Source organism: Protopterus annectens, chromosome 1.part0 (genome assembly GCF_019279795.1).
Source record: "Protopterus annectens isolate FY-2018-M chromosome 1.part0, PAN1.0, whole genome shotgun sequence".
In the NCBI taxonomy this organism is placed as follows: domain Eukaryota; kingdom Metazoa; phylum Chordata; order Ceratodontiformes; family Protopteridae; genus Protopterus; species Protopterus annectens.
The window spans coordinates 542,359,752-542,374,828 of NC_056725.1; the positions used below are offsets into that span (position 1 = coordinate 542,359,752).

The 15,077-nt window shown below is 39.7% G+C and overlaps 1 protein-coding gene across 1 annotated transcript in view; it reads left to right on the forward strand.

The window, feature by feature from the left end:
• USP34 (ubiquitin specific peptidase 34) overlaps positions 1 to 15,077 on the forward strand; it is a gene marked incomplete in the record, with an annotated part of 5,849,982 nt that overhangs the window by 2,209,397 nt on the left and 3,625,508 nt on the right. Inside the window, 2 exon segments of the mRNA XM_044061224.1 lie at positions 6,571 to 6,653; positions 6,869 to 7,023. Of these exon segments, the coding sequence (XP_043917159.1) occupies positions 6,571 to 6,653; positions 6,869 to 7,023 (238 nt within the window).

Below are 15,077 nucleotides of genomic sequence, written 5' to 3' on the forward strand. Positions count from 1 at the left end.
TGCCAAGAAATGTATTGTTATCCCCTTTGGGAAAAACATGTATCCATGAATTACCATATAGGTGGCAGTACACTAAACACAGAAAGTGTGATAAGAGACTTAGGGACACAGGTGGACAGTGGTCTCACCTTCGATAACCACATTGCCACAACAGTCAGGAAATCCTTCTGTGTGGCACACCTCATCACGAAGGGCTTTTCATCCAGAAAAAAGGAGGACATTGTCCCACTGTACTCATCCCTCATTAGACCCATTATAGAATACAATGCCCCATTTGGTATGTACCTCTCAAGACATCTGCAACAACTGGAAAGGCCTCAGAAATACCTCACTAAAAGAATCACAGGCCTAAAGCAGATGCCCTACGCTGACCGCCTTAAAAAACTCCAGCTATACTCTGTCGCATATCGTCTACTCAGAGGCGATCTGTGCTTAACATACAAGGCCATGTCAAACCCAGAGCTGTTGGACATGCTACACTTAAAGAAATCCCAATCCCTCAGAGCTACACGCTCCAGGGATCTAAACCTTGTCATCACAATAAACAAAACATGCTGGAGGGATAGATTCCTGACCCAGAGACTCCCCAGACTCTGGAATAGATTGCCCATACATGTCAAGCAGAGTGCCTCTTTGGACCTCTTCAAGAGGAACCTTGACGATTGGATGGGAGAAAGGAAATTCACCCCAGGGATCATGTCAGTCGCCCTGCTAGACAGGGGTCCAGAAAGTAAATAATGTGGGAAGAAATAGCCAGGGAATTGTTATGGCTAGGCTTGTATAGGCCCTAGGGCTGATAGCCTAGTACCAACCTATGAAAAACTGACCTTGCCTCCCTTTGAGCCAGCTGCCTCATCAGATTTGCAATATTTGTCCTGGAAAACAGCTTTCCTTCTGGCCATCACCTCAGCTCGTAGAGTTTCAGAACTACAGGCTCTCATGGCTGTCCAGCCTTTTATCATCTTCCTTCAGGACAGAGTTTCCTTACGAACCAACCCATCCTTTATGCCTAAAGTGGTATCCAGGGTAACTTTAAATCAGGCCATACATTTACCTACTTTTTATCCTAATCCTCAAAACAAAGGGGAGAGATTACTACATTCCTTGGACATCCACAGACAACTGCGTTATTATTTGGACAGAACAAAGCCTTTCAGAAAATCAGAACAGCTCTTTGTGGCCTATGCGGTAGGAGCTCAAGGAAAGCCAATTTCCAAACAGACAGTCTCAAAATGGATAGCCCACTGCATACGCTTTTGCTATTCCTTTCATGGCAAAACTGTACCTACAGGCATTAGAACTCATTCCACCAGGGCCACAGCCACCTCTGCAGCCTTTCTCAGAGGAGTTCCTACCAAGGATATTTTGGAAGCAGCCACTTGGAGTTCTGTGCATACCCTCTCCAAGCACTACAACCTACCATTATACTCCAAATCTAGAGCAGGCTTTGCCACTGCAGTCTTGCAGGGCATTTTGGCTCCTCCTAGTTCCACCTAGTGCCTACCACCCCTTTCTTAACTTTGGGATTCTACCCATCTGTTATGACTGCAGCTGTATGCACGATGAACATAGTACAGTTTTGTACCTACCATAAATGTAGATGTTCGACTGCTAATACAGCTGCAGTCCAGGTTTCCCTCCCTCCTTCCCCTCTTGGGACAGGCCTGTAGGCTAACACATCCTCATACAACCTGATTGGGGTATTCATTTATGATGTATTTGCTTGCAACTACTGTATTTTGATTATATTGGACTGCATTATTACACAAATTTATGTATTGCCTTCCTTCTGGGGGCACCTGACATCTGGGGCAAGAAAAACTGAATAAAATGGCGTTGGCTGGTTCCTTTATACCCCTGTCGCACTGACGTCCGGGAAGAAGCGACGACAACCGACGCCGGACCTAGACTTTGGAATTCGGCCTTCCGAGGACCCACCTGACGGCAGGAGAACCCATCTGTTATGACTGCAGCTGTATTAGCACTCGAACATCTACATTTATGGTAGGTACAAAACTGTACTTTTTGCTTTGCTGAAGAGGAGCTACTTTGTTTGGTACCTGCTGTCTTGTTTTTAAGTGAGGTATAAGGCTCACTCTTGATGTTTTCTTGTGGTCCTTCATGGAATTGGTTCATGCTTCCTACACTCAGTGATGCTATGCAATTTTTTAACAGGAGGGCAGAGTTGGGCAGATTCTGGAAAAGAAATGTTTAAAGATTTTCTCCACTGACCAGGTATAAAATACAAGATAAAACAGTCAACAGTTTAACCTCTTCTGTATAGATCTTTTGGTAGCACAAAAGTAGCTGTGCAACTGCACAATGACAGGGCCTGAACATTTTCAGCTAAGGTTTACGCATTTTGGTAAATCTGGGATTTCAAGGAAAGTTTGTAACTCTTTCTGCTTGAAATTAACCAATCCTGTCCTCTTTCCCTTTATTATTTGTGTTATGTTTAGAACCATTGCAAGGAAAATAAAGGACTCAGAAATACAAGGATGTAATTGGTATAGTAGTCATGAAAAGATGGTTCTATTTGCAGATGATATCATTTTATACCTGACAAAACCATAAAGCGACATTACAATGTTATGGAACATTTTGAGACCGTTTCAAATCTTTTCTGGATGCAAAATTAATGAAGCAAAACAAAGGCAATAGTGGTAAATTTTGTACTCTCATATGAATTGGTTTAGCAGCATCCATATTTATGGGGACATGATAAAATGAAATATTTAGGAGTATGGATTAAAATGATTTTGGTGTGGCGGCTAAGGATATGTGGGAAGAGTCTAAGCAAAAGATGTACAAAAACAGAGAAAATGGAAGTTTTGTTATATGGATATGGGTAGAAAGATAAAAGCAGTTAAAATGTTTGTAGTCCCATTGGTCTTACACATACATATAGGTCAGGCATATTTTTAGCAACCAGAGGAGAAATTGTGTATAGCAGTTAATAAGGAGCTGAAGGGCTTTATCTAGGAAGGAAGACAACAAGAGTCAAGTGGGATAAGGTGATTCTCCCAGTAGAACAGGGAGGATTGGTAGTACCCAATTTGAGGAGGTATTTCAGAGCTACACAGTCAAGGCTCCTATACGTAGCACAAGCAGAAAACTATAATTCAAAGTGGAAAGGGATGATGGTGAAACGGGGGAAGTTCAAGAAACAAGGAGAGACTGGGATTTTGGATGCAGGCCTTTAATAAGAACAACAATAATCATACAGAATATTAGATATATATATAGTAGCGGAAAGTATCCTAAGAACTAAGCCAACACGGGAATGGAAAAAAGTGATTCTGCTGACAGGGATGACTGCAGTTAGGGATATAGACAAGTAGGCAAGAGGGGGCTGGAATTTATTGGAGAAAACTGGCAAAGGAACCAATGTACTGGGAGCAAATAACTAGAGAGGGTAATATGACAGAATTGGAAGATGTCAAGAATTTATTTGGACTGCAAGTTAGAGATTGCTTTCCCTATCAAGAATTGATATCAGAGTATAGACAAAAAGAAAGAAATAGGCGGTGTCCTAAATGAAAGACCAGCACTGGTTAAGAGTTTTTAGCAGAATTTAGAACATAAGCTGCTGTTAAGAAGGAATCACCAGTAGTGCATGTAAAGTATTGCATGTTAAGTATAAGAATCAATCTGAGGAGGTGAGAAAGGATTGAGAAGAGAGACTGGATAAGCAGTTCACAAAGAAGTCATGTGAGGATATATGTATGTCTCCCAAATATGCAGCAAACTCTAGAAGATTTAGTATTTTTGCTTGAAAATGTTTACATAGATATTTTATACCCCAAGTAAACTCCAGGGAATCTTTCCTCAGGTAGACAGGAAATGTTGGAGGTGTGATATGGAACATACTTTCTGGGATTGCAGTGAGTTGGCAGACTTTAAGGATTCCCTGAGGGATGCACTGCCAGAGATGCTGGGTGGGCAGACTGGTGTGACGAGGGAGATGATTTTTCTGAGCTATGATACAGAACTGGAATTGCCTAGACATGGTAATGTCTTGCTGTGCCTAATTATGGTGGCTGCCAAAAAAGCAATTACTAGAAAATGGAAATCAAAATCTAAACCAACTATGCTAGAAGTAGAGAGTACAGTAACAGAGAAAACAACTGGAATTGAGATCTTTAGAAAAGGGTAGAAGCAAACTACATAGGGCTAAAATGGGAGTTGTGGGAACAAGTCCGTACAGGGGAGGAATGAAATTTAAAAGAAGGCAGGAGTTAAATGAGCTATATACCGTTTGACTGAAAATGATTGGGTAGATTGGAAGTGTGTCATGTTTGCAACTGGGACTGTGGTTTGTGATGTAAAATGCTTGCAACTAGTATTGTGTCGGTGTGGTTTTTCATTTATACAAATGTCTGATTAATAAAGGTGTTTCTTGTTTAAAAAGAAAGGGCAGGAACTGATTAATTTATGTAATGTTGCTTAGGTTATATGATGTATAGCAATATATGTGAAACATAATGTTTGTAATAGTGAACTTGATAGTTTATTTTATATAAATGCAAATTTGCGTATGTCACAAGTGAAATTGAATAAAAGTGTTCATATATTAAAAAAAAATCTGAATAACACATGTTGAGGTTTAGAAAGGTGGGCTCTCAGGATCAGTGCCCTGTGGGCTCTTGGCCATTACTGTGCAGTGCATTTTTTCATAACCCCAGTATTCAGCATGTTTCTCCAAATATTCTCTTAGTTTTCTCTCCTGTGCTTTTTAGTTTGACATTTTACACCTGGCATTTTTTTTTTCAGAATGTTGTTCATAGTTGTTTCTAGTTGAGATAACAAAAGTGGGGAATGGTGTTCCAGGGCCTTCATTTTGTTTTCCTTGTGCATGTGGGCTTCCTAGTGGGCTGGAAGTCTTTTACATTTCTTCTGTTTGTTGGCTGTTTGAGATAATGTAGGCTGTCAGCTTGTTACTTATTTTTGGTTATTCCAGCAAGATCATTTTTACTGATTCCTGCCTAGAGGATAGTGTGTGCTGTGTTTCATATCTGTAGTCTTAGTTGCGCATGCTTCCTTTTCTTTTTGAAGTTTACAGTGCTTGAAAGGCATAGCTCACACTGCACTAGTGATTTTATGTATCTTAATGGAGACATTGAATTTTCATCATTCATTGCTGTGATTAAGCAGTTTTTATGCGAAAGAAAAAATGTAACTGGATAAGTAAGGAATAAGCTGCTGGATTTATTCCATTTAAAATAATTTTCTCAGGTAAATTTACTGCGACTCAGCTCTGGACATTTGCTGCCTATCTTGCCAGCAGTCCAGAATTTAACAACTCATTGACTGCCTGCCTGCAGTTATGAGCGAGTTAAATGAGGTTGACATTGTTTCTAGTCAGTCTTGGTCAAGGGTGCAGGAAACTGTTATGAATGTACCAGCAGTCTTGCAGACAAGTATGTTGGCTAGACATTGTTCTCAGCTGGCTGAATGTCAGGAAACCATTGCTGTAGTTGCCTTCCCAAACACAGTGGTCAGTGTCAAGGACTCTACCCCCGGGTGTTCCTGCATATCCAAAAAGTTTTGACGTGAGGTGGTAGGGGATCTAACAGGTCTTGATGCACCAGAATCCACTGAAGACATTGATGTATGTTTTAAACATTTGGTGTGAAGTTATAAATCATTACTTAATTGCACTTTAGAAGTGTTTGAAAGAATCCCTGATTTGTTACCTTTGTCATCTTGTATTTTAAGCATATTCCATGAATTCCGAGATTGAGGACTGCAACTATTTGTTAAAGAAGTTCAGGGCTGGAGCTAGTACAATATAGATGTGGGGAGAGATTCCACATTTTGCAATGAGTACTTAAGGTGTGGGTTTCGGGCAGCCGCGGTGGTGCAGCGGTTAGCGTGGTCACTTCACAGCAAGAGGTTCTCCGGTTCGATCCTCGGCTGGGGTGCCTTCTGTGCGGAGTCTGCATGTCCTCCCTGTGGTCATGTGGGTTTCCTCCGGGTGCTCCAGTTTCCTCCCACATCCCAAAGACATGCTGTAGGTGGATTGGACACACTAAATTGGCGCTAGGTGTGTGTGTGTGTGTGTGTGTGTGTGTGTGTGTGTGTGTGTGTGCCTCCTGTGGAAGGTTGGGCGCCGGGCTGGCAACTCGACACCGTCAAACTCCACTGCCAGTCATGAGAGGACAGGTGATCTGCTGTGGCGACCCCTAACTGGGAAAAGCCGAAAGAAGAAGACTTAAGGTGTGGGTTTCCCCAGTTAAGCTATGGATTTGCCCTTTCAGATTGAAACTTATAATGAATAGTATTATTGAGGGAATCCAGTAAATTACAAAAAGGTGTGTCTAAAACTTAGTGTTAAAGAACTGCATGTTACAGTGTGTTTCTTGGCTTATACTGTTAGCAATCATTTTATTGAAGACAGTAATGCACATGCTTTTCTACTTGATTCAGAATGAAAGGTCTGCTTACTGCACTTAAAATGAGCAATGCATTACTCTCTTCATTTTTATTTTCTGGAAATATACTATGCATTTTTTATTATTTTGTCATGTTGCATAGGTTATTTTAAATTTTCATTTTTGCCCCAAGCAGATATAGCCACAGTGCTGAAGTACAGGTTCGATTGCAGTTCTTGACATGTGTGTTTTCAACATTGGGCTCCCCAGACCATTTCAGTAAGTATATGTGAAGTTGTATTTATGCAGATGGGATGCTTGGTTATATATCCATATTTTTATTATGCACTTAATTTTAAAGCATACTTTATTTGTACCTTTTTTCATTAAGAAGTTAGTAGTTTGAGTAGTAAGAAATTCGGGTAATGTTATTCTTTCTAAAAGTAAATTTAGAACAGGTTGGCCTCTAAATTCAAATATTCTTTCTTTTCTAGGATTAAGTTTAGAACAAGTCGACATTTTATGGCACTGCTTGGTGGAAGATTCTGAGTGCTCTGATGATGCCCTGCATTGGTTCTTGAATCAAGTCCGTAGCAAGGATCAACATGCCATGGGAATGGAAACTTATAAGCATCTATTTTTAGAAAAGGTAAGTCCAAGTACCTTAGCAATCTGATCTTGCAGGGGATATATCAGTTAATGTTTGTGCATTTTTAAGTGGTTACTGTAACATGCACCGAAGTCTTTAGTGATGAAATGCTTTTATAGCTGAAACATTTATTCATTGTTAAAGCTGTTTGGACAGTCCCATTTTTTCTTTTATGTCAAGTTATGTAGCTGGTGGTGTAGTTCGGAGAAGGTTTATGCTCTGCTTTCAGAACATTTTAAATGTAGTGCATTGTTAACATGTGTAGTTAGTTACCTTACTTGGCGCTATAAGGGTCAATAAGGCATAACCCACTTTCCTGTAGTCCTGGTGGAATAGCATCTGAAACGGTGGCTGTGTATTGGCTCCTGTTTTTGACCATGGCCACTGCACTAGCTGTTGTAGATGTAGGGAGTGCAGGTTTTATCTTGATTTGTCGTCATTGTCTTTGACACTATTTTTGAAACTTTTTTAAATTTCAGACTTTGTGCATGGGAAATACCCTGTTGGTAAGTGATTGTTGTTCATATACATTGTGTCCTCACCATCGCAACATGCACTTCCTTTAGCTTTTGTTCTGTAGTAAGCTAATTCATACCATGCAGCTGCTTTCTTATTCCTTTAGGACTATTGCTGTCTTTCAAGTTATTGTAGGTAGCTGCTTCTTGCTCTGAATGTTTAGTTTAAATAAATTCAAAGTTTAATTTTTGTTTATAAAATGTTATTGTTTGTCTGGCTTAGTCTTAAGGTCTTTATGGGATACCCTTATCAGAAGTTATAATTTGACTGTTAATGCTTTTGAAGTCATCAGAGTGCTACTCAGTCCTAAAGTACCTTTTCTTTGATTACTGGAGTTATCCTTCTTAGGCATATCCCATTTTCAAAGGCGGCCAGTGGAGGAAAGCTTTGCAAGTGATATACCCAATAGTATATGAAACTAAGAATGAATAGTAGTGTAGTGTGATTATCGTAGTTGTACATTCATAGCTATTATAGTTAAGCCTTCTTAAAGCTTTAGCTTTGTGATGCAGAGGGTGGAGCCCTGACTATGGCTTGGATGAACTAGGATTAATTAACAGTCCCTGAAGTGCTGATGGGGTGCAGAAGAAGACTGAGAACCTGAAGCGGCTGACATCTTTGAGTGAAAGGTTGCATATGTAGGAATTTATGCTCCGTTCTAACTCCTTTGTGGAGACTGGTGAACCATTGGAGGTGTTGACCTCAATGGGGATGTTAGCATTTGCAGCTTTACTTTTCCTTTGCGAGTGAATAACAGCCCCATGTAGTGCTCCTTTCATGAGCAATCCCCTGAGGTTTCAGTAGACATGTATGGAAAAACAGACGTAAAGTAAAAACCCTTATCCCCTACATGAATGCCAGTACAGCACCTGGCATCTTTAACCTCCCTCCACAAAGGGATGAATAAATTAGTAGAGTGGATGGGGGGCACTTTGGTCATAGGGGGACTGTTAAGAGTGAGTATATGTCAAGGTACTCAAAGTTTGCAGTTCTGTGCAGTACTAGAGTAGCTTGTCTTCTATTACAGTTGATGAGGTTAAAAGTGATGCACTTGTCAAATCAAACTGCATTTTGGGCATGCAAGTCATAATATGTTTTAACTGAGCCTCGGAGGTTAGAAGAAACTATGTTCTGGCAGTAAGTAAAAGAGCACAAGTCAAAGAAACTGAAAGTAGACCAGTTAGAAGGTGTAACTGTAAGGGAAGTTGACAGAGGGATGAAGGAGCAAGTGTTAATAAGAGAAGAGGTAGAAAGTATGCAATGTCATTGTGATGGCTACTTTAGCAATCACTTAGTGTGTAAAGTGTTCTGTTCAGATGGGACTGCAAAGGAAATTATTTTTCCAAGATGTAGCAATTTTTAGAGTTGATGATAATTCATGAGGGGGGATACAAAGGGCAGAGGTCTTTCAATAGGGATTGAGTTCTCCACACTTCAGTACAAGATTGGAGTTCCATTTTGAATCTGTTTTGTATGTGTGCGGGTGTCTTTTGAAATTGCGTTTGTTTATGATCATATCGTGAAACCTTCCTGAAAGTGTCTTGTGGCGTGAAGTTGTGATAGGGTATTCTGATGATTAAAGAATGACTGAATCATAATGAAATGATCAGATTTTGGTATGATTTAGGAAATACTCTTTGTAAATTGCTTCATTTAGTTCTCCCATCTATGAGTTTTAATTCCTTTTTTTGTTTGTAGCAGCTGTGAAATTTAATTTTGTACTATCCAGTAATTTGTTCTGTAAGTCTGAGGAGCTTTTTTAAACTAATTAGTATGCCACATACCTCTTGACCTGGAAACATCAAAAATCTGGACAAAGGCCCATGAAAAGTAGGTACAACTGGCCAAAAATCTGGATGCTGATTAACAGGAAATTTGCATACATAATTATGTAACACCTCCCACTCCAGTGGGGTTGTGGGATACTATTTTTCAAACGCAAATTGAAGAAGTTGAGATGTGTGTGTGTGTGTGTGTGTGTGTGTGTGTGTGTGTGTGTGTCTGTGTGTGTGTGTGTGTGTCTGTGTGTGATATGATAGCATCCTGTCCAGGATTAGTTTGTCATATGCCTAGAGAGTCCTGGGATGGATTCCATCTCCCCTGTGCCATGTCTTATCTGGTCTCGTACAGTGCCAGACTTACTGTCAGTTAAGGACATGTTGAAGCAGTCCCGCAATGCAGTTATAGCAGCTTCTAGCTCTGCAGCGCATTCCTTTATAAGTTAGTGTCCCGTCATTCCAACCAGTGCTATTTTAAGCATAAATTAATAACTTTGGAGCATGATAAATGAGTGCCATACGATGGTGCATTCTAAACAGTCTTGAGCAAACAGGCATGCAAACAAAAGCCAGATGAGGAGCCTTTGTGTACATAATTTCACAAGCAGCAAAAAAGAGATTCCCTGCTGCTTTTCTTCTGCCTGACACAGCTTGTTTCAAAACTCTACAAGACTGCCTAGAGGCTCATTAATAATTGCAGATGGGTTTCCATTTCCATATTTAAATTGCGAAGCATCGTATAATTAAGAAAAGACGAGGCAGAGACCATTCACTTCGCACTGCCTTATGTAGTGTACCTTAGCAGTCTACCTAGTTTAACCATCTGACTGCTGAAACTAACCAAAAACCTGATAGAATGCCAGCTTTATGGTGTGTTTTAACCTCTTAATTTCTGCTGTTTAAAAACTATAAACGATTTAGTTTGTGATGTGGGTGTGCATGCACAAAAGCCTTCAGTATTTAGTTAAATAACGTTAGTAGTATTTACAGTTACATGTTTAGTTATGTGCCTAAAAATTGAGGAAGAAATATGAATTAAGATACCCAGTTGTAACAAGTAATTTCGTGTGACTGTATGTATGTCACTATGATAGTATGTTTTAATGGAGGTCTGATTTAGGGTATAAAATTAATGTTGATGCCGTATCTTTCTGTAAGTATATACAGCTCTTAACATGTCCATATATCAAAAAGGGTCCTTTTCAGCATTTCTCATTTATGTTTATATTTGTTACTTCACTCCTCTACAAAACAAGGGGAAGAATACACATTTTCCTGTATTTTGGCAGCATGGTATAATACCTTAGAGATCTTTTTAGGATGTAAACACAAGTGTACACTAACAGTTGGCTAAAATAATCAGTACTGCAGTGGACTTTTTTTAAAAATGTTATGCATATAATTTGAAGACTTCTCCATACCAAATAGCCACTACCACCACCCGGTTGTAATGGATACATACCAGACTCTCTCTCTTCTGCTTTCTATATATTGTAGCGTACCTAAGGGACTGAAAGTCAGTACTCACTTAGCATATCATTACCAACCATTGGTGTTATCATTTGGTGGCTGGGATGGGGAAGCCTCATGTGACGCCCGTGCCCTGGCCCAACAATCAAGGAGACTCGATCCTCACCACTAACACCAGAGAGGGCGTCTCATATATGAGGAAAGGATAACAAATACACATCGTAAAGTGAAATTTCCTGTAAGAGCACACACATGTCACAGTCAGTCCGGGGCTGGTCGCTCCCTTGCTCTCCAGATCCCCAATAAGACACCCCACTGGCACAGCTATAGGGTCCAGATCTCAGCCTAGCTGGGCAAGCTAAAATCTCCAGCACCCTCTCTGTCCAACCAGTGCTTCGTGTCCCTGCCCAAGTAGCTGACACACACACACGTTGAGATAAGTTTATACAACCACACACACTCTCTTGGGGAAGGCTGGCACAGGTTCTCCAGCTGTGCCCCTTTTACCCAGACTATATGGTAGTAATTACTGCCACCACCCAGCTAATACTTATCAGCTACTCAAAGGCCCTTAAAAGGGTGTCCAGTTATTACTGTGCAATATTATTATCCAATTGGTAGATGTGACTAAACAGTCAAAGCTTATTTTGAGTGACCTGGACAGTAAACTCTATAAATATGCAATGTACTCTAGAGCTTAAACTATCTCTACACAAAACCAGCCACAGGTAAAAGGTTTCAAAATATTTAATAATAAATAATTAAAACAACAAGACATTACTTTCTACTACACAGTCAGTGCTAGTCAAGAGTTTAGAGATCACACAGAAATACATAAATCAGTAGTACAGTTCTGACATCACAGAAAAACTCTTAGTCTAATCTTTCTAATTTTCTAGCTATTGCTAAAAGAAACACACTTCTAAAATAACGTAATTACATAAAGCATAAGGCAGTGCTGAGTTGGATGTTCAAGACAAAAATGCATAATAATCTCTGGTTCTCACTGTTTAAATTGAAACTGCAGTTCTGATAAAACATTACATCATTTCAGACTTTCCTGGTGTTCCCAGGCTGACAGAAACTGCATTTACATTCGTTTACGCTTAGAGCAATAAAGGACATTCCACATGTAAATTCTGGTCATTAACTTTAGCCTTAAAACAATAGGCAAGAAGCCTTCATCTAGCCCGGACGGAGACGACTTTAGATCAAAGGGTCACAACATGCTTTTTACTGGGTCAGTAGAGAAGACTATTGTCCCATTTTTGTAACAGCATTTCACAACATATTCTTTCATGTAAGAAGCAAGCCTGCATTTCACATTTCACAGTATTTACAAATGATAGAATTATCTGCACAATTCTGTCTTGCTAGGCTGGCAGCCTTCACCCATCTCTACCAGTCTTCACACTTCAGGATATAGAATTAAAAACATCTGCAAAATGAAGTGTTACATCTGTGTTCAGTCAAATAATTCACAGTTTCGAGGTTAAGCAGTATTTCCTGTGTTACAGTATTGCACTAATACACACTCGAATCTCTCTCACATACACACACACGTGCAAAAAAAATCTCGCTCCGGATTACTGAATATTGCCCCTGGCTCAGTTAATATGTTCTCAGTAGACATACTAATGTTACTTATCTTAAATTTTGGGAGTTGAATGGTGTGCAAATCTGTGAGGATGCAGTGGTGACAAGTTAATAAATAATTACTATTGCTTTTAGTCTGAATTTTGATTGCTTCCTCCCTGCTAAGTCCAACTGCAAAAAAAAAAAAAAAAAAAGCACACATTTGAAATACCGGTTTATCTCTTTGTTAACATGCAGAAAAAGACATTTTAAAGTTTTCTTAATTCATATAGCCATAGAGTCAAAGATCGAAGAAATCATATAGTACTGATTTAGTCTTGATGAATACATACACGAGTGCTACAAGTACTACTACTTATGAATGAAATTGATTGGGGAAGCAGAAATTTAACATAAATACACTTTTTAACCCTAGTAAGGGATTACTAGTTGCGCACTCGTGAGTATATTTGTCTCTGCCAGAGCAGGTCTTTAAATATTTAGAATGAAGTAACCATGCTGTGACTCTAAACTTCAGACTGAACAGAATTATGGCTTGTTTTTTTTGTTTTTACTTACCTTGAGGTCCAGCCTGGAGAAAGTGAATTTTCTCATCCTGTGGACATAGGACATGGGTGGGTAGTTATAAGCGAGCTGTGGCCGTCAACCTTTTCTACAACTCTCATCTGAGTCTGTAATAGGCAGTCAGACACTGTCTCATGATGCTGACATAATCACGCCTGCCCCTCCATGTTGATGATCTGGGATATGCTGGCTATGCGTGATGTCAGCGGTAACTAAAAATTGTAAATAAAGAAAAAACTGGGATTTGAAGGCACTGCTTGGGAATTCATGGCACCCCATTATTTTTCCCTCAAAACTAGTAAATTTGAGGAATTTGGTACGTTTGAGAAGTATGGCATGCTAACATTCTTATTGAATTGTGTGTCAGCATTCCCATTGAATTTTGAAGGGAAGCTACATGTTTCTAAACTTAGCTCACTATTTCTGGCGTTTCTTGTTTCTGAACTGTTTGTTCTGGTTGTTTTTGTTGGCTCTGACTGTCTTTAGTTCGATTCCTTTGAGTTTTAGGGTGGAATTGTCTTTTCCAGGAAAACAAAATCTTGCCTTATTTTATTATTTTTATAGAAGTCTGAATTGAAAGTTTTCCTTCTCTTCTCTGTTGGCCCATCAGGTATTTGCATTTTTAAGGGAGCCAGCCAGACAACCATTATGCTTCTACTGTCTGTGTATGTGTGTATTTTGGGTTAATGCTAAGAAATGGACTGAATCGATGATTTATAGTACCATAACTTTGTGATTTTTGTTGTACAAACAAATTACTTTTTTTAAGTTACTGGAGCACTTGGAAAACATTTCCCAGAAACTTTAAGAAGGTATAACTATCCATGCTATCTCCTTGTGATTAGTCAGAAGAGCACCCAATGGCCTCCATCACTAAAAAGAAAAACCCTAAAATAAAGCAGAAACAAGCCAACAAAAATCACTTGCATGACTGAAGAAAAAGAACTAGAGTAAGCAGTGGAAACGCCTTCAGGCAAATAAAATTATATTTTTTACATCTGTAGAGCAGTTTGTATTTTCACTGGCTGCAGTCCCCTTTGTTTCCTAAGACATATAATAAACAATGTAATTGTGCTGAGTTTTTTCATATAGCTGGCTTTCCACAGTTGTGCAGCTGAAACCTCAGGTTTTCATTTGTTGCGTCATCTTCTGAAGATCTCTGTCCCATTGCTCATCTGAAAGTGCTAGTGATGGATAACAGGATGAGTAGGCAGTTATCTTTCCATGATCACTGTTGCAGTATTATTAACTGATGGGGATATCCTGGCAGTGATAGCTGTATGTCCGGCTGGCATACTAAAGCCTGGATGCCGTCCCCTTGTGCAGAGCATCTGGTGTATGAACTCAATGCTGTGGACCTGAGTACATGAGACAAATACAGATGTTCATTACCTCAGAACTTTCTTACTACTAGCTGAGTGATGAACTGTCTGTTTCACTTTGGTCTGTCAATCGTACGATTCATGCCTTTTTGTCAGACTCTGGTCATTTAAGTATCCCCATTGGGGATCCTCTTCTCTGATTTTTTTTTGTATTTAGAAATGTTTGTATGCCATTGAAAAGTGGGAAATGTGATTGTGAGAGGCAGATAACTCCTAGAAATCACTATACCATGTGTCTGTTTTCTTTGGGTGCAGATCATGATTTTAGTGATTTCTGTCTATCAGGCATTTATGCCTAAGACTCGTGCAGTTGTCTCTTAAAATTTATTTGGAGTATCAAAAACTTAAAATGCTTGTTCAGGATAAGGTAGAGTCTTGAGTCCTTAACTGCCAAAATCCCTTTGATGACAAAGCTGTTTCAGAAACTCAGATTTCTGCTGCTGAGTCTGACCCAGATGTCTCTGTAGCATTTGGCTGCTGACGCTATTCCATCTATCTCAACCCCACTGGAGGCCATTCAGTTTGTATTTTCACTTGGAAGGTTCTCAGTTGTCGGATATCCAGAAAGGATGTTATGCTTTATGGGAAGTGGGTGTGCATAAGCCTCTGGGCCTCTTTCCTGTTTTAGAATCCTTGTTGGAAACTTTCTTTTCCAGGGGCGGCCACAGTGGTGCAGCGGTTAGTGTTGCCACCTCACAGCAAGAGGTTCTCAGGTTTGATCCTCGGCTGGGGTGCCTTCTGTGCGGAG